This window comes from Mercenaria mercenaria, chromosome 4, assembly GCF_021730395.1.
Source record: "Mercenaria mercenaria strain notata chromosome 4, MADL_Memer_1, whole genome shotgun sequence".
Classification (NCBI taxonomy): domain Eukaryota; kingdom Metazoa; phylum Mollusca; class Bivalvia; order Venerida; family Veneridae; genus Mercenaria; species Mercenaria mercenaria.
In genome coordinates this window covers 19,542,418-19,566,242 of record NC_069364.1, presented here as the reverse complement: position 1 = coordinate 19,566,242, position 23,825 = coordinate 19,542,418, and the positions used below count along the sequence as shown (strand labels likewise).

The window sequence follows — 23,825 nt, the reverse complement described above, 5'->3', positions numbered from 1 at the left end:
ATCCACTTTGAAGCAACTGCAGCTACTCCAAGACAAGCTAGATATAGATTCTGCGCACTCATCAAAATGTTTGTAATTTGCTATGTTTCAAGTCAAGAAAAGCATAAGGAAAAAATAACAAAATTTCGTCTGGAAAACAAAAGCAGATATCCAAAATAATTCAATGGCAATTACTCTAAAACTTGTCAACAATTTCAACTTTCCACTGCATTTTCTGTACCCAGTCATCTTCAGTGATGTGACCTTATTCTAGAAGATTTTTCTTCCCATTTAAGCAACTAAATAACTCATGTACAAGTTCCTGTCAAATTTAGTATTTTGGACTTACACATGGATTTCGTTATTCTAACAGACTTTTGCAAAAAGCATAGCAATTCTCTTAACTTTCATTTCCATTTGATTAAACAACTGATTGCCGTTGGTAAACAGACATATTGATAAATGGTGTTTACCTAGTACTTGTAAATCGTTTATCACCACAGTGCTACCAATACCGATTGTACCAATCTTACTTAAATGTCTGTACGGTTTGCCATATCTATTTCAAAACTGCACCGAATATACTCGGGTAGATCTTTTCAAACCTGACCCGTGAGTTCCTGAAAATTTACGAAAGAGTGTAATAGGGTTATCTAAAATGTAAAATCTTTAACGGTTATACAGACTAAATTTTATTATATTGAAACACTGCAGGCTGTCAAATAGGTTCTCATTAGTACAGTTCTTTTTAACTATACTACATACTTATACAACCTGTTAACCCTACTTTAACAGAAATTGATTAATCTCTTAACATATACCTTTATCTTAAATTCTTAATATTCTTTTTTGTACAATATCTTGCATGTCACCATTCATATCACAAACAAAACCTCATAGCTTCTATTGTTCTACCTTTCATGATAATTCATGGCTAATTAACTACTGACAAGATAGTTGTATCTATTTCGTTTTAAAGACCCGTTTTTTTTAATTCATGTTTTTACATAACTGTCTATCAAAAGAGATTAAAAAGAAATCATTAATTTAAAGTATGAAAATTAAAATGAAACAAAGAGCTCGTAGAACACTAAGTGCCCCCCTTGATGCATTCAGTAACTGCACAAGGAACAGAAATTATTTGGTCACTGTGCACTGGACGTTTCATGTACTGACCTCAAATCAATAATTATGGGTCATTTACCAGTCATAAGTGACCTCTGTATCAAATGTGATCTTAGAACAAAGCATTCTCTAGTTTTTTTGGCAAAACAAAGTTCTAGTGTTCTGGGTCAATGTGACCTTGACCTTTGACCTCAAAATCAATAGGGGTCATCTGCTGGTCTTGATCAACCTCCCCATTAAGTTTCGTGATCCTAGGCCCAAACAATATTAAGTTACCATCCGGAAATGGTTTAACTGTTCTGGGTCACTGTGATGTTGATCTTTGACCTACTGATCTCAAAATCAATCCGAGTCATCTGCTGGTCATGATCAATGTCCCTATTAAGTTTCGATATCCTAGGCCCAAGCATTCTCAAGTTATCACCCGGAAACAGTTTAACTGTTCGGGGTCACTGTGACCTTGATCTTTGACCTACTGACCTCAAATGGGCATGCATAAAATTATACGTCCACGTATATACTGACGCTTACACTGGTAAATATATAGGTGAACATGTATATATAAGTGCGGCTACAATGTGCGTGTACACATAACCATATACGTCCATGTGTGAACGTATAAGTTTATATGTGCACGCGTAATTACACTGGTGCACATATATATATGTGGGCACATCCATATAAGTGTGCACCTACATATTTCCGCATGCTTGTGTAAATGACTTTAGACACAAAGTCTTTTATCAAATTGGCAAAGAGAACATACCTTCACCCAGGAATCAAACTCATTATACCCCACGATACAGAACTGTGCTCTCCCTATTGAGCTACTGTAAGTGGCCAACATCTTTACAGAAATAACAAATCACAATATAAGTAATTATTGTGTCATAAAGCAATTCAAGTCACTTTCTTATCAGATATTAGTATATTAAAACAAAGGATAAAGTTACAAAACAATAAGACTACAAATTATCCTACAATGTCATGACTGACATGACCACACTATCAATCTTCATCTCGGCACAAAATGTGGCCAAGTGCTTCTATCTTTCAATGCATGCAGTTATCCTTTTTTTGTGTTCAGGTGAAGATTTAGCCTGATTAGGTGATGAGTTTGTGTATATATGTCGTAGTCCAAACTGGAATCTAGGCAGATCCGGAATCTGCCTAGACCAAACTAGAATTCTAGTTTGGTTTAGATTGATTCCAGATCTGCCTAGACCAAACTAGAATTCTAGTTTGGCTAGACCGATTCCGGATCTGCCTAGGCAAAACTGAAATCTTCTTGAAGATAGATAATTATCCATACGTTCACTGAATTTTTCTTTTTGTTTTGACATTTTGTAGTCAGTAAGACTCTCAAACTTGTATTACATCATAAACTGAACATAAAATTTATGCAATGATATGAGCTTGAAAGTATACATAGGCAATATATAATGGTTACGTCTTTGTCTATTTTTAACGCCTTAATTGGTAATTATATATTTTACTTGACAAATTAAGGCATTTATACCGTATAACCCCGTTTAAACGCCCCCGGGGGCGATGCATTTTACAAAAAATTTGATCCAAACGATGTCAGTAACTCGTATAAACACCCCCCTATTCATCCCAATTCATGCACTGACATAACCCGATACGTAATCGTACTGGGAATCTGTGTAAAGTCGCGCGCTGAGTGACATGATCCGAGTTAAATTCGATCAATACTGTAGCGTCATTAACTTTATGTGGATTTACCTGCACGTGGCATTATTCGGTACTTACACACAGTAGATTTATTTGTGCCATGCCTGTTCAGGATGTTGACGTGTTTAAAAGTTTGCGTATAACCCCGTATCAAGTGTGTTTTTTTTAAATTCATTTGTATTGTAACGGAATTGTTATTATCTGGATATTACTCTGTTGGATCTAGGACCAATTTTTGAAGTTAGATTTTTTTATTTTCCCCCAAAAAATGTGGGGGGCGTTAATTAGAGGGGGGGCGTTAATATGGAGTTATACAGTATTTATCTTTTGTTCTTAACGGGATTCTTCAATGCTTTAATGCAAAAAAAATAAACCAGAATATCGATTTTCATCTATTACAAATAATTTTTATAAGTTCTTAACAAATATTCCACTTTGGCCTAGGCAGATCCAGAATCATCTAGCCAAACTATTTGTGTAAGATTATTTTAAAATTGGGCTAGCAGTTTCACACAAAAAGATTTCTAAATTTGCCACTATATACATACAGGGAAAACTGACCATACTCTCTGTCGGCCATGTTTTTTGACCGATCAAAAAAAAATTGAAATACCTTGGTAGATCAAGGGTCACACAAGGACCATTTGTTTAAAATTATTTTAAAATAGGGCTAGCAGTTTCATACAATAAGATTTTTAAACTATATACATATAGGGAAAAGTGACCACGCCCTCTGGCAGCCATGTTTTTTGATGAATAAAAGTAATTTGAACAATCTTGGTAGACCTGGGTCAAACAAGGACCATTTGTGTAAAATTATTTTAAAATCGGGTCAGCTGAGTTTCCTACAAGAAGATTTTTTAAATTTCCACTATATACATATAGGGAAAAGTGACCACACCCCCTGGTGGCCGTATTTTTTGAAGAATCTGTATAATTTGAACAATCTTGGTAGAGAGCGACATTAGGACCATTTGTGTGAAACTATTTCAAAATCGGACCATCGGTTTAGGAGGAGATGTTGTTTGAAGTTTTTTCTATTTTTAGCTCTGGCAGCCCAGTTCATGTAGGTGCAACCAAGCAGAACTGTTTGAACAACTTAAATTTGGTAGACTGGACCACTCAAGGAACATCTAGGCCAAGTTTCATCAAAATCCACATTCAGTGGTTTTGAAGGAGGATGCCGTTTAAACACAATTATTGACAACAGACGCCTTGACGGACGGACGGACGCATGCACAGACGACGGACACACTTTGTGCTCAGGTGAGATAAAAATCTATGTGTTTGATTAAACTGCTGAATTAATGTAAGAGTATCATGCCCCGATGAAACTTTATCATATATATAATATTAATATTGAATCTTACCCAAGATTTCTTATCCTGAAGGGTTACGGTATCAATTTTTAAATTTTTTAAATTAACATTTTATCTTATGCCACTCTATACACCGCAGGCATCCAAATGATGTATATGCGAGGTAATTAAATTTACAACACACTCTGAATTGAATATCTATAATCCACAAATACGAGTGGACCTCAGATTTTAATTTTTTGGCTGTGCCTTCTACAACTTTTTCAAGAGTTTACGATTATTAAGATATTTAAAATTTTCACTTATCAGTCAAAACAGTCTGTAAGACATAATTGCATTTACCTGGAACCAGGGCTCCGGAAATTTTGATAACTCAATCGGTCCGAAACGAAAATCCTGACATCGGCGCTACCCCACCAACTGCATTCCCAATATTACATATTTTGTAAAACGTGATAGAGTAAAGATATAATCAAGTCATGCATTAAAACTGAGTTACCGGTCACCGCGTGTTTCCATACAATGAAGACAGTTATTCAGTGTTATGTGTGATTGTTACTTTGTTTAAATTTCGATTTTTTTCCGAGAAAATACTTGTAAGGATAAAATTACCGAGGCATTGACACCGTGTGCGTAACTAGTCTATAAGCAAACGCACGTGACCGGTACCGTATACACGGCAGATACTTTGTGATGTTTCCTCATTCTTTGACGGAATTCTATAAAATACAATTACACGACACATATTCTCTGCTAAACAGTCTCGGTATTTTAAGAATACTCTGCCGCGGACCGAATGTGTACGTTATATGAACGCTGAGATCGAATTTCCTGCATGTATAGTACCAAAAGGCCACGCTTGTTGGCCACGGATATTTCATTTCACTTATGTTGTACTTCAATAAGCAGCTACATTTTAAAAGTTATATGTTCTCTTCTGATGTAAACAAAATTTCATTTTGAAACGTTTTTTAAAAGACCGATTTGATAAACAGCACCACTCCGGTTTTCTTTATCATTCATGTTTGCCAGTCCTTTTTTTTTTTCTTTTTCTTTTTTGCACCATCGGGTTGCAAAGACGATTTTCTGCACTTGTTTCAACTGGAGCCCCAACAAATGAATCTTGTATTTTTTTCAAATCAAGTAATTATAAAAAATATTTTGATTGGTTTTCCGTGTGATGTCTCATTAAATCAAAGACCTATAATGTACAATTATAGCTCTTTGATTAAATGCAGTGACCATTTGTTTTTTACCATGATGAAACATAGCCTTTTGAAATAAACCATCCGTCGGATTTTAAATAAAAGAAGTGGATCCCAGTCGAAATGATTTGGATCCAGTCAGACATATTTGGAAACCAGTCAAAAATGTTTAATACATTGCAGTCAGCTGTCTGCAAACATTAAAGGATGTGCCACGCTAGTACTGATTGCGTCACGTGCTAGTTACGGACCGATTATCAAAGTGACAGTCAGACTGTTTGACACGTTTATTGATTATCTGAGGGTGCGACCAACAATTTCCTGCTTGGCAGTAGATGGTGTATTGAGATATCAGACAGAAATTTATACTTTTCTCCATTTTTACGGGACCGATTTTTTTTGTTTTTTCACTTTATGAATCGGTCTGAAAAGTAAAAAATCGGTCCAAAACCGACAAACCGGCAAATTTCCGAAGCCCTGCCTGGAACCCATTATACTAGAATAAACAATTCCATAGTGTTTGGTCAATACGTCAGAACATTATATATATCAGCAGGCCAGCCTAATCTTTTTGAAGATATAACAAATGAGAACACAGCAAAACTTTTGGTGGTCAGTATATAATTATATCGCAATCTGAGATACAAAAAATAATATACAATGTTAAGGTGCATTTTATGTATTTTTAGAAACAGCAATACAAAAATAACTATTTTGTATAGTCAAGCTGTCCAGTGAAACGAGGGTCAGTATACGTGGGTCAGTATATGCTAAAAAGTACTTGCTGTAGTTTTTGACAACAGTGTAATTAATTTGATCGTTAATACTTTTGTTTTCCAAATAGATTTAACAAAAGGTTCGCTAGGCCATATCCACATGATTATGATACATGATATGAAAAGTTGCAATGTCAGCTATGTCACACTGATAAATATACCTTTTTCCACATTTTATGGTGGGTGTTTTTTTGTTTTGTAACTCGATACTCAAACAGAAGCTACATGAAGGACACTGACCTTTCATTACTGCCAGGTGACAATTACATGACTGAACTTTGAAATATAATTTTTACAGCTTTATGTATATATAATTATAAATTACTTTGACCAGTTTACCTCTTTGTTTATAACATATCAGAAATTCTATAAACCCGAAACAAACAAGTTCGATATTATATCTCCTTCAATGAATTTTAAGTTACTGTAAAACGGTCCTAGGTTGCTCACCTGAGGAACAAAAAATGCAGCTCAAAGTTTTTCTTTGAATTGACTGGGTGACCTTGTTTTTGACCCCAGATGAATGTAACTAATCAAACCTGACCTAGATTTCATCAAAACAATCATTCTGATCAAATTTCATAAATATCAAGTGAAAAATGCACCCCCTATTGCAACTTGCACAAAGTTTTTCTTTTATGTGACTGGGTGACCTAGTTTTTGAACCCGGATGACCTATATTCAAACTTGATCTAGAATTCATCAGAACAATCTGATCAAATTTCATGAATATCTGAAGTAAAATGCAGCCCTATTGCATACATAAGGTTTTTCTTTGATTTGATGTAGTGACCTAGTTTTTTACCCCAGCTTATCCATAATCAACTTCAACTAGACTTCTCCATGGCAATTATCCAGATTAAATTTCATGAATATCCAGTGAAAACTGCAGCCCCTAAAACACACACCAAGTTTTTCTTTGATATAACTGAATGACCTAGTTTTTGATCCCAGATGACCTATATTCAAATCTGACCTAGATTTGATCAAGACAAACAATCTGATCAAATTCCACGAATATCCTGTGAAAAATGCAGCCCCTATTGCATAAATAAGGTTTTTCTTTGATTTGACCAGGTGGCCTAGTTTTTGACCCCAGATGACCCATATTTGATCTTGACCTAGTTTCAACAAGAAGATCATTCTCATCAAAATTCGCGAATATCCAAGGAAAAATGCAGCCCCTATTGCACACACACAATTTTTCTTTGATTTGATCGGGTGACCTAGTTTTTGACCACAGATGCTTCATATTCAAACTTGACCTAGATTTCAACAAGACAAACATTCTTATTAAATTCCATGAATATTCAGTGAAAAATGCAGCCCCTAATATTGCATACACAAGGTTTTTCTTTTATTCAACCAGGTGACCTCGTTTTTGATCCCGGACGATCCATATTCGAACTTGACCTAGATTTTATGAAGACAAACGTTCTGTTCAAATTTCATGAAGATCCAGTGCAAAATGCAGCCCCTATTACATACACAAGGTTTTGACATGTCTTTGATTTGACCGGGTGACCAAGTTTTTGACCCAAGATGACCCATATTCGAACTTAACCTAGATTTCATCAAGACAAACAGTCCGATCAAATTTTATGGAAATCCAGTGTAAAATGCAGTCCCTATTGCATACACAAGGTTTTTGTTTAATTTGACCTAGTTTTTTACCTCAGATGACCAATATTTGAACTTCACCTAGATTTCATCAATTTATTTTGTTGGGTTTAACGTCGCACCTACACAATTATAGGTCACATGGCGACTTTAGATTTCATGAAGGCAATCATTCTGATCAAATTTGATGAAAAGCAAGTAAAAGATGTAGCCTCTATTGCATACACAAGCTAAGTGTGAAGAGAACAGAGACAACGGATGACAGACATCAAGCGATCATAATAGCTCACTTGAGCATTAAAAATTAAAATTAACTTAAAAAGGGGGATAATTCTAATTTACTCAAGATGCTTCTTGGGCTGAACATGTTTCCAATTATTGTTATCAACTTCTGACCAAATTAGGTGAACATCCATCAAACAGTACATTTTAAAGGTTTTTCTATCATTTGCTTTTGAGGCCATTCAGTAGAGTAAAGCAGTATCATTTGAACAAACCTGAGAAAGGTTCAACAAAGAATGATACAGATTGCATGTATAAGTTTGGTGAAGATCCATCAAGTGGTTCATGAAAAGATGCTGTTTTAAAATTTCTTCTATTTAGAACTCTGGTGGCCCCTAAATGAAGTCAGTGGAACCAAACGAAAACCAAATGACAGAAGTCAGCCGTGTTGATGTACTTATAAAATAGACTTGCCCGGTTTATAGGTTGGTCAGGGCTACGGATATGTATTGTATTTTGCCATCGGAATATTTCTATAAAATGCTTCTTCCCCTTCCGTTTGGATCCGTCCATGTTTACAAACACGTTTGTTTATTTTATGGACTGTAGATGGTTCTGTTTATTTAAACCCTGTACAATATATCCACTTACAAAACATTTCTAAACCAACAGGTCAAATATACACCTATAATGTGCACACTACCTGTAATTGTTGGATGACCATCCCCCTACTACTTGCGAAATCATGATGCATGTGTACCCATCAATTACTGTGAAATCATTAATATTCATGGGGGACTAATTTTCGTGGATTTCGTGGTCGAGTCGATCCACGAAATTTAATCCAAACGACCAAGGAAAATTCCCATTCATTTTGTGTTCAAAAGTAGAAATCCACGAATTCATATCCCCATGAAGTTGCCGTTTTGACCAAAACCACGAAATTTCATGCCCACGAAATTAAATGATTTTACAGTACCTCAAATTCAACTGATTTATCGTCTACAGGTTTTACTACCCAGTCACAGGTAGTCTGTGTTCAGACCCTGTGATTTCACAGGAGATAACTCCTGAGGCTATTCGAATTTTGTATAATTATGTCCCTTGTCTTCTCAAAACACACGATAATCAGAACCAAGACTGAAGAAGTCAGAATATATAACAGAATTATTCTTTCTAAAAAAAAAAGATTATTTAGTCGGTAGCCAGACTAAGTTGAGAGATGTCATTACTAAATATGTCATTACTAAATATTCAGGACTGAGTCATGCATCATAACAATCTCACTTTCTGAGATATTCGTTTACATTGTAAACCTTGTACATTTTCTGTTTTTTTTTCATTGCCTGAAAAGACTATATTATCATCTTTTCTCCCCCTGCTTTGTCAAAGTGAGTTTCAAATCTTTAGGCACATTATTTCAGATTTGGTCCAAGTAAATCAACTAACCGGTGATCCTACACGGTCATATGATTATTTTAACCCTTATCATGCAGGACACAATTGATTCTGCCTTTGTGACCAGTGTAGATAATGATCAGCTTGCACATCCATGCAGTCTGATCAAGATCTGCACTGTTCGCCATTCAGTCAGTATCTCTTTAGTAAGCATCTCTTTTAACAGTTAATGGTACTATCCAAATTGAAAGATGGACAAGTTCATTATAGAAATTTAGCAGGGTTACAGGTTAATAACAGTTTATGCAAGCCTAGGTATTAATTACAATTTCTGAGACTGAAATACCGCAACATTAAATTCTTTCCAAAATCCGAGGTTTAATGGCAACAACATACATTAAACTGAAATAATTATGGTAATTTTAAGCTACAAAATTTACATTTTTATATATTTCAATTTCCTTTCATTATGTATACAGAACAAACGATTTACATAAAAGAGGTGGGCCCAACTGGATATTTCAGTGCTAATGTCAATGTTTTACAGGTTGGCCATGACATATAATTTCTGTTTCTTTGATATGATTTACAATTTTCAGAGCTTCATTATTATCTAATCCTTGATAAACAGCAGCACAAAAAGTGGATAACTTTATTTCTGTGCAGTTACAAATGTATCCACCTTTGGTGACGTGGTGATGTCAGACACAATTTAAAACAAGAGCTCGTGGAACACAAAATGCCCCCCGCCCCCTTGATGCATTCAGACTAACTGCACAAGGAATAGAAATTATTTGGACACTGTGTACTGGATGTTTGACGTACTGGCCTCAAACAATAATTATGGGTCATGTACCATTCATAAGTAAACTCTGTATCAAATGTGATCTTAGACCAAAGCATTCTCCAGTTATAAATTGGCAAAAAAAAGTTCTACTGTTCTGGGTCAATGTGATCTTGACATTTGACCTACTGACCTAAAAAACAATAGAGGTTATCTGTTGGTCATGACCAACCTCCCCATCAATTTTCATGATCCTAGGCCCAAGTGTTCTCGAGTTATCATCCAGAAACCTTTTAACTGTTCCGGGTTATTGTGACCTTGACCTCTGACCTAAGTACTGACTTCAAAATCAATAGAGTTCATCTGCTGGTCATGATCAACATCCCTCTTAAGTTTCTTGATCCTAGGCCCAAACATTCTCAAGATACAGTCCAGAAACTGTTTAACTGTTCGAGTCACTGTGTCCTTGACGTTTGACCTACTGACCTCAAAATCAATAGGGGTCATCTGCTGGTCATGACCATCCTCCTATTAATTTTCATGATTATAGGTCCAAGCGTTCTTGACTTATCATCTGGAAACCGTTTAACTGTTCCTGGTCACTGTGTCCTTGACCTATGATCTACTGACCTCAAAATCGATTGGGGTCATCTGCTGGTCATGACCAACCTCCCTATCAATTTTCATGATCTTAGGCTCAAGCGTTCATGAGTTATCATCCATTAACCGTTTAACTGTTCCGGGTCACTGTGACCTTGACCTTTGAGCTACTGACTTCAAAATCAATAGGGGTCATCTGCTGGTCATGACCAACCCCGCTTTCATGATCCTAGGCCCAAGCATTCTTGAGTTATCATCCGGAAACCAATTGGTCTACCGGCCGACCAACATACCGACCGACTGACATCTGCAAAACAATATACCCCACCTTCTTCGAAGGGGGGCATACATGTCATGAAGAGTAGCTTAATCAGTTCTAAAAACTCATTTTTGGTCTCATATCCCCCCATTATACATTATTTCATCACTGAGATTTAAATCACAGAAGTAGTATTGGGATAGCTGCTGAGTCAGGCACAATATATGACCCTGATCAGAATTTAGGACTGCTGATTTTTGCTGATTCAGGACCAGTTAGGTAAAACTACTTTCTTACTATGAACATCAGACTATTATCTATTTAGGTACAGAAAGCACATATTATATGACAGTTCTGAAACAAGAGCTGTTTGCAAACCCCACATGTCAGGCTGTCCCATTTCCCATCCTGAGATCACTATATATAATATTATGGCCTTGCCCTTTGACCTAATGATCCCAACACAACAATGGCTACCTGCTGACTGCAGGTAGTCACCATATATGAAGTTTGTGGACTATAAAACCAAAGCATAGCTGAAACTATTTTGTGCCTCAAGGTCATGTTGAACTTGACCTTTGACCTACTGACACCAAAGACAAAACGGGTCATACTGACCAAAGGCAATCATCCTGTGAAGTCTGAAGGTAGTAAGTCATAGGATTCTTAAGTTACTGATTTGAACCCATTTTCAGTCTCGATGTCACTGTGACCTGAAGTCTTGACCTAAAAAGCCCAAAACAATAAGTGTCATCTACTGACCACAGGCAATCATACCAAGACCAAGCATAATTCTCTTTACTGTAGAAACCCAATGATCTTACCAAGCTACAAACTGACAGACAGTCTAGACAGAAAGACAGACAAGCAAAACAATATACCCCCTCCTCTTTAACCCATAACAAAATGGGTGTATACCAAATTATCTCTTTTAAACATATTCAGAAAACTAAACATGCAAACACAGATTTTCATAAGTTCACTATTATACCGTGTTCAGACTACGTTTTTAATCCTACATTAACTTGGGTTTATTTTTTAAACTCGTTTGCGTCCACACTATATGTGGTGTAAAACGTAAATTTTGTAAAGGTCAAGTGGTTTCTGTAATGTAGCATTAAAACTACCTCGGGAGGTGGTTTTAATACTACATTAAAAAGTAATGCTATATTATTTTACAAATGTGAACGCAAATGTGGGTTATAACTGGTTTTACAATCCCAAATCCACAGATCTTACCTTTTGGAGGAAGAATACCATGTGTTTCTCTTTTGTATCAAACAATTGATGCCATGGCCGGCAAAAGTAATTGGACTGTTGTTGAAACAAAGACATTAAATTGCGATATGGAGTCATGCTGACGCTCAAAATGGACAATAAATGAAATGAAAAGAAATTCTTAGATGAACACGTAAGTTTAAATATTGATGACCCCTTCTTGTTTCTGTTAGCCTCAATTCTTTGTAACCGTGTTTGCTTATTGCAAGATATTTGTTAACTTCCAACATTGCATTATATATTTAAACCACATTTCTTTGCCTAGTGTGGAGCAAACTGGATTATATTTTGATGGGTTTTGAATGTCAAATACCAATTATAGCCAATTAGTGCCTAATAAAAATAAAACCGTTCTGCTAGTGTGAACACGGTATTATAGTTGTTTTGCCAATCTTGCACATCATTTTTGACAGGAAGGCAAATGCCAATCAGCTAATTTAGAAAATTTAATTTATTTAATTGTAAATTTTTCAGATGAGAAAGAATTTTCTTTTTGCTTTATTTAAAAGCAAACTTTAATATTTACACATGTATAATGTCTTATTAAAGGCAAAAATATATGAAGGAGCTTTTATCAAAGAACAGCAGCAGATTATGTCTTTTCTTTAACACAAGTACCTTTCACTGAAGCAGTTCTGCCACCTGTTTTAGGTACATATCAATGTTCCTACACCCCCCACCCTGAATCTACCTATAATTTGCAAATTGCAAATCTAACTATAAAAAAAAAAAAAAAAAAAAAAAAAAAAAAAAAAGTCCGGAAGGATTAAATTCAGAACTGCTATTTACAATAGATTAAATTCATGAATATTATGCATGTGCAGTTGTGCATTTACACATATACTCTGGGTACTATTCGGTTTTTTCCTATCGCCGCTTTTTTATATAATCTTACTATAGGAAATTTTTGGTATTTTCATATCCGGGATAGTACCTTGTACTAATTATATGTATATAATTATATGTATTTGCATTTTGATATTTTGATTAACGTTTTCCCGCCATTTGACGTTACGTTATCAGTTTTACGTCACGTCCGTTGTTTATATTTGTATGTGTATTATCCTGATGAAGGCGTTAGCCGAAACGTTGATGAGATAAAAAAAACTATACATAATATGTGTTGTTGTTGAAATACCTATCGCAAATCTAACTATCACGTTTTTCTCTCATACCAAAGGTATCGATGATTGAAAATGTATTTAAAGCTGATAAATAGCTATAATTATGGTGTTCTATCAAGTAGTAGCTGTATTATATAAGGTGGAATCTTAAAGCTTAGTCATTTTCCACAAAACAATTCAATTTTGTTACAGAAAAATAAGTTGTTCTACTCCTACTTGGTCAAATAATTTTGTTTTCAATATTCATAAAGCAGTGAAAATCTGGCCGGGTACTTTCAAAGATTTCGATGGGAAACACCACAAAACCATTAACTGTCGAGTTGGACGACACTTGGCAATTACACAAATAACACAGTTAATGGTCAAAATATCTTACAGAAACCTTGGAACTACTGCTGGCAGTTGCCATTTTTGGCTGATTACATCTGGGGACTTTTTTATGTATGGGAAAACTAACGAAAATAATACACTTTCAATTTCACATTCTAAAACTGGGTGTTCAAGTACTGCATGAAAAATAAATGATTACAAAGTAACAAAATGGAATCTGAATATAACAACTGCTATTTGCATAGTCTGAAACTATAAATAAAAGACATAAATGCTTGCAATTCCATCAAAGGTTAAACTTTAAATACTTCTGAAAAACTGGTTTTATTCAAGAAAGTGCTTATTAGAAGAAATACTGTATGTCCAGTAGTAACTATATGCTACAGATGACAAAGATCTCCTATTTCAGTAGAACCAGTCCTGTTTTTAACTTAATACCATTGTCATTTTAGGAGCCTGGCTTAAAGCTGCTTTTTCACAGCTTTGGTGAAAAACATTAGATACTATAAAATGTATACAATACATTGAGCACATTATTGATATAATGTATATATAATTAAATAATTTGATAATGGCCTTGTATATATTGCATATATTGTGCCAAGGACAATCTTGCTGGCCCAAGGCCAAAGGCTGAAGGCCAAAAATGGCAATGGGAGTCAGAAATACAATTTCGCAATCACATCAATGACGATTTTGTTTATTTGTTTGTGTTGGTCAGTTGTGACTGGTATCACTTGCACATTACAAGTCATGTTTCACCTAATATTATATACGCAGTTAATTAATAGAGATTTTAATAAACAAGAGGACCATGATGGTCCTGAATCGCTCACCTATCCCCACATGACCCAGTGTTCAACTGAGTATGACGTCGTTATTTCTATTATTTGACATAGTGACCTAGTTTTTGAGCACATGTGACCTAGATATCATCAAGATAAAAAATTCTGACCAATTTTCATGAAGATCCATTGAAAAATATGGCCTCTAGAGAGGTCACAAGGTTTTTCTATTATTTGACCTAATGACCTAGTTTTTGAAGGCACGTGACCCACTTTTAAACTTGACCTAGATATCATCAAGGTGAACATTCTCACCAATTTTCTTGAAGATCTCGTGAAAAATATGGCCTCTAGAGAGGTCACAAGGGTTTTCTATTTTTCGACCTACTGACCTAGTTTTTGACCGCACATGACCCAGTTACGAACCTGACCTAGATATCATCAAGTTGAACATTCTCACCAATTTTCATGAAGATCCATTGAGAAATATGGCCTCTAGAGAGGTCACAAGGTTTTTTCTATTTTTAGACCTACTGACCTAGTTTTTGACCCCACGTGACCCAGTTTCAAATCTGACCTAGATATCATCAAGATGAACATTCTGACCAATATTCATGAAGATCTCATGAAAAATTTGGCCTCTAGAGAGGTCACAAGGTTTTTCTATTTTTAGATCTACTGACCTAGTTTTTAACCCCACGTGACCCAGTTTCGAACTTGACCTAGATATCTTCAAGGTAAACATTCTGACCAATTTTCATGAAGATCCATTGAAAAATATCGCCTCTAGAGAGGTCACAAGGTTTTCCTATTTTTAGACCTACTGACCTAGTTTTTGACTGCACGTGACCCAGTTTCAAACATAACCTAGATATCATCAAGGTGAACATTCTGACCAATTTTCATGAAGATCCATTGAGAAATATGGCCTCTAGAGAGGTCACAAGGTTTTTCTATTTTTAGATCTACTGACCTAGATTTTGACCCCACATGACCCAGTTTCGAACTTGACCTAGATAACATCAAGGTGAACATTCTGACCAATATTCATGAAGATCTCATGAAAAATATGGCCTCTACAGAGGTCACAAGGTTTTTCTATTTTTAGATCTACTGACCTAGTTTTTAACCCCATGTGACCCAGTTTCGAACTTGACCTAGATATCATCAAGATGAACATTCTGACCAATTTTCATGAAGATCCATTGAGAAATATGGCCTCTAGAGAGGTCACAAGGTTTTTCTATTTTTAGACCTAATGACCTAGTTTTTGACCCTACGTGACCCAGTTTCGAACTTGACCTAGATATCATCAAGATAAACATTCTGACCAATATTCATGAAGATCTCATGAAAAATATGGCCTCTAGAGAGGTCACAAGGTTTTTCTATTTTTAGATCTACTGACCTAGTTTTTAACCCAACGTGACCCAGTTTCGAACTTGACCTAGATATCATCAAGATGAACATTCTGACCAATTTTCATGAAGATCCATTGAGAAATATGGCCTCTAGAGAGGTCACAAGGTTTTTCTATTTTTAGACCTACTGACCTAGTTTTTGACCCCACGTGACCCAGTTTCGAACTTGACCTAGATATCATCAAAGTGAACATTCTAACCAATTTTCATGAAGATTTTATGAAAAATATGGCCTCTAGAGAGGTCACAAGGTTTTTCTATTTTTAGACCTACTGACCTAGATTTTGACGGCACGTGACCCCGTTTCGAACTTGACCTAGATATCATCAAGATGAACATTCTGACCAACTTTCATAAAGATCCCATGAAAAATGTGACCTCTAGAGTGGTCACAAGCAAAAGTTTACGGACGCACGCACACACGCACGGACGGACGGACGACGGACACCGCGCGATCACAAAAGCTCACCTTGTCACTTTGTGACAGGTGAGTTAAAAACAAGTACACGTCTGACAGTTTCCATGGACTAGTGCTCTAAACAATTTATAAAAGTGGTGAATACCTGATACTACTCTTTGATTAATCTTTTCTATCGATGACAAGGTTCAGGTCCCTAATTTCTAACTTTGGTCATGTAATGGATACAAATTTGTTGGAAACATACCGGTATCCATCTAATCATTTACACGTACTTATTTTAACAAAATATTAATTGATTTTGACCGTTACAGGTAATACATAAAATTTAATTTCCCTATTCTTGTAGCAGACTTATTTTAGCATAAGTATAAATTTGACAGACATTTTCCAGTGGAACTTTATAATATTAAATTATCATTATCTCCCTTTGTTTATCTTGGCTGCACAACCAAGACAGACTGGAAATGAATACCGAATTTGCTTCAGATTATCAAAATATCCTGATTCTATCTCATGCAAATATAAACTAAATATTATATCAAAATTAAAATTAATACTCAGCTTTTTAAATACTGCATCAATATTTTTTAGCTTATATATCTGGCATGAAATTATGACCTTTACTAGGCAAGGGACACCATAATACTAATATGGTCTACATTTTCGTGGACAAACTAGGGCTAATGATTTTAACAATCATATGTCTTTGATATGATACTTCACACTGTGTTTCACCCGATAATTACCCAATTCTATGATTTCATGTCAATCAGAAAAAGTAGAATTTACAAAGTAAAATTTTTACAAATGTTGCAAAGGCAGTATCACAAGAATGTGAAAGAGCTGCTTTAAAGTTAAAAGTATACACAGCTAATTTATTCAGAAAACTGTCATTTTATCATAAATTTCGTGACATTTTTGCTGGTAAAAAGGTAAGGGTTAATTTTGTAACTAAATATTCTAATTTTCCTATCTATGTTTCCGGTTTAAAACTATAATGAAAAAAAAACACACAACCTTTTGCCATTTTTCAGCTTTGTATTTCATTACATTTTAAGATGAAATTACTGCAAAATACTTTTTCATCAATCTTTTTCTATAAAACGTATAAAATATGGTAATTTAAACAACTGACCGAAGCAGGACTGAGGTGCACTTGTGATTTGTTGCAAAAGTGTGGGATTGCACATTTAACATGTTTAAGTCTTGTTCAACCAATATCAAACTTCTTTCAGAAATTATAAAGAATAACATATTAGAAAATAAAAATACAGATTTTTTTTTTCAGATTTATAATTTGATGTTTGTATAAGCATTTTTAGAGTAGAGTAAATAAAGCACTGCCTTATGTTTCACATTCAGAGATGACCCTGACCTTGAGCTTCACGTACAGACTGTAGCACAAGCAGAACACAGGTCAGGCATTTCTTCTTGATAAGACCAACATTCAACAAAAGTTTCATACTGCCATTCGATGCTTTTCCAGATATAGACTGGACCCCAAAGCTGGGACTTAAACTTTGGCACAATCTGAAAAAGGGTTTTGCATATCATCTTGATCAGTGGAACACTGTTTATACTCCTTTCGAAAAATCCTTTTGATGTTTAGAATACATAATAAGACCAGACAGGAATCTTAAGACTCAATTTTTTGGCCTAAAAATGTGACCTTGACTTCTGGCAGTCACAACTGAAACATGTGTTTTGCATGCTGTTTTGATAAATGGAACTTGCAACCAAAATTTCTTAAACACCCTTCACAGAATGCAGAAGAAATGCAGCAGACAGATATTGCTTTGACTCAAACATCTGACCTTCAACTACCACCTTGACCTTTGACATGTGTAATCAGATTTGACTTCTACAAGTTGCCTCGAACAGACGAGTGTGTATTTAAGATTCAAAGAGGTTATGTACATTGTACAAAACAATACTAGACATGAAATTAAAGACTAAAATTCAGCGTTCTCTTCTTGAACATATGGGTGATGAATATTCCAACCAAGTTTCATAATTATCCCACAATGCCTTGAAAAGTCGCATGGACTTGAAATGAAACTGGAAGGAAAGACAATGTGAGATCCTTGACGGATAGTAAAACATCGTAAGAAAGAAATTCAATTCTCTTTTCAGAAACAAAATAGCATGTATGACAATAAAGTTTGTAACATTTCCGGCAAACTCTTTCTAGCAAAATTTGTCACTTTTAATGCCATTTAACATAACATGCACAATTATCAATATTTAAAAGTAAACTTTCAAAGACGAAAATGCCAGTCCACAATATAGCGTTTTCATCCTCTACTTAATTTATAATTATAATATAAAAAAAAACCTCGATAAAGTCATATTCGTTTCTGCACAGGCCTTAATTACCAACGAATGTTATTTATAACACCGCAGAATAAATATTTACAAATGTCAAACCTGCAACAACTCTTATGTTATTTCTTTTTTGTTGGATGGTTAAACTCTAATACAAGAATCCATTGTTCATGAAGTTTTGTTTGATATGTTTAACCATGTGTTTCTTCACATGTAAGTCATTCAGTCTTTGAACCAGTTTTCCTGCTTTCTGTACTTCTTTGCTTTTTGTCTGAGGACAATCAGCAAATTTGTTTTCTCTGTATGTGATTTCTCTGTATTTCAAGGAAAGCCGTTTTGAGTTTCATTTACATCCCAAGTATGCCAAATTGCCTGACTAGAATACATAAACCTGCCCACTTAGCTCAGTAGGTAAGAGCGTTGGTCTATGGATCGCGGGGTCGCGAGTTTGATCCTCGGGCGGGGTGTATGTTCTCCGTGACTATTTGATAAACGACATTGTGTCTGAAATCATAAGTCCTCCACCTCTGATTCATGTCGGGAAGTTGGCAGTTACTTGCGACCCCGCGATCCGTAGACCAACGCTCTTACCTACTGAGCTAAGTGGGCAGGTTTATATATTCTAGTCAGGCAATTTGGCATACTTGGGATGTGGTTGAACAACCCATCATTCTGCAAGAAACCTTGAAATCTTCCTTCAATAATAAAAAAAAATCCATGTACAGGGTATGCAAGTTTGCAAACTGAAGATGATACTGCACGTATTGTGGTTCCGAGTCAACAACTTTGAGCACGCTCAGCCTCAAGGCCCCTAACTGTAATAAAGTATTGGTGTGTGGACCTACTATATTTATGGTACATGTATCCGATCCACAAATAGATTACATTTTGATGCCTGGTGACCCCATGTTTTTTTTGGTATCATTTGACATAGTTGTGTCTGCTGAACAAAAATTATGAGAATTAGTTGTTTTTACTATTTTTTACATTTATATGTAATGCTTTACGTGTGGTAAATTGCCTCGATAATAAATATCTATATTTAACGCACATTGAACACTAGATCCTCTATAGTGGTATTGGTATCAAGAGCGGAAAATTTCTTTTTGCCACAGCGGTCCGGGTTCAATTCCCGATACAGTCATCTTTTTTTCTTGATTTGGCATTTTTGAAATAGTTTAGAAAAAAAAAATTCATATTCTAATGTTCATAAAATGACCAAACTTCAATTTGAAAGAAAGATCATATTTTAGCCCAAATCTGGAGGTCAGTGCCTTTAATAGCGCTGTTAGAACTTGCTTATAAATTTGTGGACCGGATACCTTAAGCAATTAATTTTCGACATAAAAACAATAATCCATAGAACACTGACATTGATGCAAATTAATTTACACAAAGAAATACAATATAGACCTACCCAGAACCAGAATAATTAGAAATCTTTAAATCTTTAAAACACAAAAAAAAAACATTTAACAAAACACAATTTCAATATGCATATTATCATTTTCTCAGATTTATGGCTTTGCATATCATGCAATTTAGGAAGTCTAAATCAAATCAGATTTTAAATCAAATCAGACTTTCATTTAGCTCCCAGTAAACATTAATGTTATCAGGCATCAGACAAATTTTCTGCTTAGAATTTGCATTTAAATTCACATCCACAAGTTTCTTGCCTGTCTTTATATCAGTACAAATGTACGTCTTTCTCAAAAATTTACTTAGCTAACAGTAACTAGTAATAGTTAAGTCTTAAAGAAGGGTCGAGCTGGCTGCTAAGGAAAAATGGTTAGTGGAAACCCAGGGTTCAATTTTCTGTCCACATCATTGAGCAATGTACAATATGTAACATGTAAGACACGTCTATCTCACCCTGAGGTACTATGAAAATTGCTTATCACTTCCTTTAAAACAGTTGAAGGGTAAATAACAAGTAAAACTACAAACACAAAAATTTCTTTAATTGATATATCTAGTCTATTGCCAGGGCGTTTGGTAGGCTCTGAAACATTTCAGCAGGTCAAGCCGATGCATGGGGCATTTTTGTGCTAGTAAATTATGAGTTTCTCAATTTTCGCGGGTCAAAATCCGGAACCTTGGGTCTACCGAATGCCCTGTGTTGCAGTGACTTCTGCAATATAAAGAAGGATGCCTATTTTGCTATCCATCAAATATATACAGGTGGAAAATTCATGAATATTTTCGTAAAAGGGAGATAATAAGGTTTTAACACATATTGCAAATACTGCATATACATAACTCTGCAGGGTGTTTTACTGTCTCTTTTGATAGATCTTGTGTTCAGCTAGTTACACATTAATCAAGAAAGATATTTGTCTACTAAAAATTAAAATACATTAAAAAAAGTGTCTATTTTTTTTAATTTGGCCCTAAAATAAAAGTATTCAACCTGTGTATATTTATCTGAATGTAAAAACAGAATTCCTTTATCCTGTATATGATGTCGTTATTTTCTTGGTCTTAATTTGCTCAGATATTATATTGAGCACTACTCAACACAACAAAAATAAGCACAGATTTTCATGCTTTGATGGAAAATCTGTGTATATTTTTTAATTTTTCATGCGGATTATCTCCCTTGAAGGTTGTTATGTAAATATTTTGCACCAGAACTAAAGTTTAATAAATACCAAACCAAAGCGTTAATAACTACACAGTATAGTGCTTAGTCTAACGTAGTCATGTGACAGTAGTGAAGAAGTTATCAAGGTGACGCAAGTGGGCGTAAGTTTTAAATTAGAGTAATTTAACCTAATAAGAACTGGTTATTATCAGATTATCACATGCTAAGCAAACTTTAAGAAAACATTCATCTGATGTCTAACTGGTATGTCTTTGTAGCAATCAGTTTTTATATCATGTTTTTATTTTGAAGTCATTGAAAAATTAAGGAATCCAAATTTGAATTGGCAACAAAAAACAGCTGAGTCCATTTCGGCTATTTTGTTTTAACAAAAAACAAACTTTTCAGCGTAACAGCAGTATCATCATAAATATTGAACCAGGCATTCATTAAACACAAAAACCTAACAACTATTATTTAACTTGTTTAAAATATGCACCTACCCTCCTCTTCTAAATCTTGGTTTAATGAGACCTTAATTGCACTCAGCAGACAACCTGTGTCAGTTGTCACTTGCTAAATGAGAGATCTGCTATTCAATTCAAAGTATTTACCAATTCTTTTAATGCTGGAAAAACCATCATTTTAACAGTTGACATTTCATGATTTGACACTAATAATTTAACAATTCAGAGAAATAATAAAAAGACAGTTATAATGAACTTTTGGACCGTACAATTAAACTGTAAAAAGGGGTGCTGACCAAAAACTAATGACTGAATGGTGAACAGTGCAGATCATGATCAAACTACACAGATGTGTAGGCTGATTATGGTCTACACTGGTCACAATGGCTGCGAATCAATCGTGTCCAGCATGATAAGGGTTAATAGTAAAAAAGCAACATATGCCTTCCATGTTATAAATTATTATTGGCAAAAGCCAAATTTAAAAATAATTTGGGTGCAAACACTTTTAAAAGTTAAAGTTGTAAATGTCTCGAAACTTATTATTTTCAGCTAACTGAGGGTTGATGGTTACAATATAAATGTTATATACATTCACAAACCTGATTCTTTGGTATTAATGCTGGTAATGATGTTCGTCTTGTGGATCTATGTGCAGAAAACGCATGGGTGGTCGACGAACTGGACCGACGCCGTTTAATAACAGGGATCTTGCCGTCATGTGTCATGAAGTTGTTGATTGCAGGTTTCAGGACCATTTCCATATATTTTGAGACAATATATCCCACTAGACCACAGATATATGCTATATATGGTCTTAATCCAAAAGGAATTATACCAACTGAGGAACACATTAAAAAACGCGAAAAGCTAACTAAAGAAATCACAATTGCGCTGTTTGTTGTTTCTAAAGAAGAAAATATGCTCGCTGTACAAACTGATAGTAAAACACTAAATAATATCGCGGGACGGCTGAGGTAGCCTCCATCTTGGTCAGTGCTCGGATCATTCCGCCACTGTCCAAATGTAAGCTGAGCGAAAGTCTCACCCACCATGCATGCACAAAATAAAAGATAAACACTAGTGGTACTCCACGTTTTTCTGAGGTACAGTGATACCCAGTAAAATGCACACACAACAGTAAACATAGGTACGAATATTGAACACAGCCGCTGGAAAAACAGCCCCATGTCACATAACTGATAAATAACGAAACTTAGTCCGAGGAAAGCCATTCCATAGAAAACACCAACATTTTCTGACACATTGGAATCATTCAATCCGATCCAGTTAGCGATTAAACTGCACAAATTACCCCTTTCTAGCGGTTTTACTAACACTTGTATATAACCGTTATTATCTATTTCTTCTTCGTCTTTGGAAGAATCGTTCTTCGAGCCTCTACGGGATAAAGAAGTTCTTTGGAGGGCCATTTCTGCTACCCTTTTTCCCCTCACTCCATACAATCACCACACACACAACTGACTGACAGTTGAATACACACTTAGAATCTTGGGAAATTATCGATTTGCGTATTGCAGAGCGCCCTCTAGTGGGAATCTCCGTCATAACGCGGAAGTAAACAAAAGCACGTGGCTCAACGTAAACAGAAATTTGCGGTGTGGTGCAAAGTGCTAAAATTTTGACCGAGAGTGAAACCACACTTATCTGAAATTCGGCATTTAATAAGCCAACACATAACGACGATAAGTCGCAAGGTATAACATATAAAATTGGTATTATATAGAAATATTAATTATGCCCTTCAGATTTGTTTAAAGGCCTAGATTCACTACTATATAAGTGTCCCCCACCCCCCAATCCAATATACAACTCCCATCTTATCTGCTGCTTATCAGCGATTATGTAACAGTAACTGATTAGAGGGCAATTAGCACAGCAGGGACCCCAACTAGACCATGAAGATGTGTGCAGTGGAGTTGAAAGAAATTATTTTTTCTTCAGTGAATGTGAAATGATAATAATAATAATAATTATTATTATTTTGATATTATATAGATAATAATAACTACTACTTTAATGTTATAATAATAATAATAAAAATAATCATAATCATTATTATTAATTATCATTATTATTATTAT

General features: G+C 35.0%; 1 protein-coding gene across 2 annotated transcripts in view; it reads right to left on the bottom strand.

The window, feature by feature from the left end:
• LOC128556234 (cGMP-inhibited 3',5'-cyclic phosphodiesterase 3A-like) overlaps positions 1 to 23,210 on the bottom strand; it is a 170,722-nt gene extending 147,512 nt beyond the window's left edge. For both annotated transcript variants that reach the window (XM_053540615.1, XM_053540616.1), the window contains exon 1: positions 22,323 to 23,210. In XM_053540615.1, the coding sequence (XP_053396590.1) occupies positions 22,323 to 23,153 (831 nt within the window). In that variant the 5' untranslated portion in view covers positions 23,154 to 23,210. The remainder of the gene's footprint in view (positions 1 to 22,322) is intronic.
• Between the last annotated feature and the right edge of the window lie 615 nt (positions 23,211 to 23,825).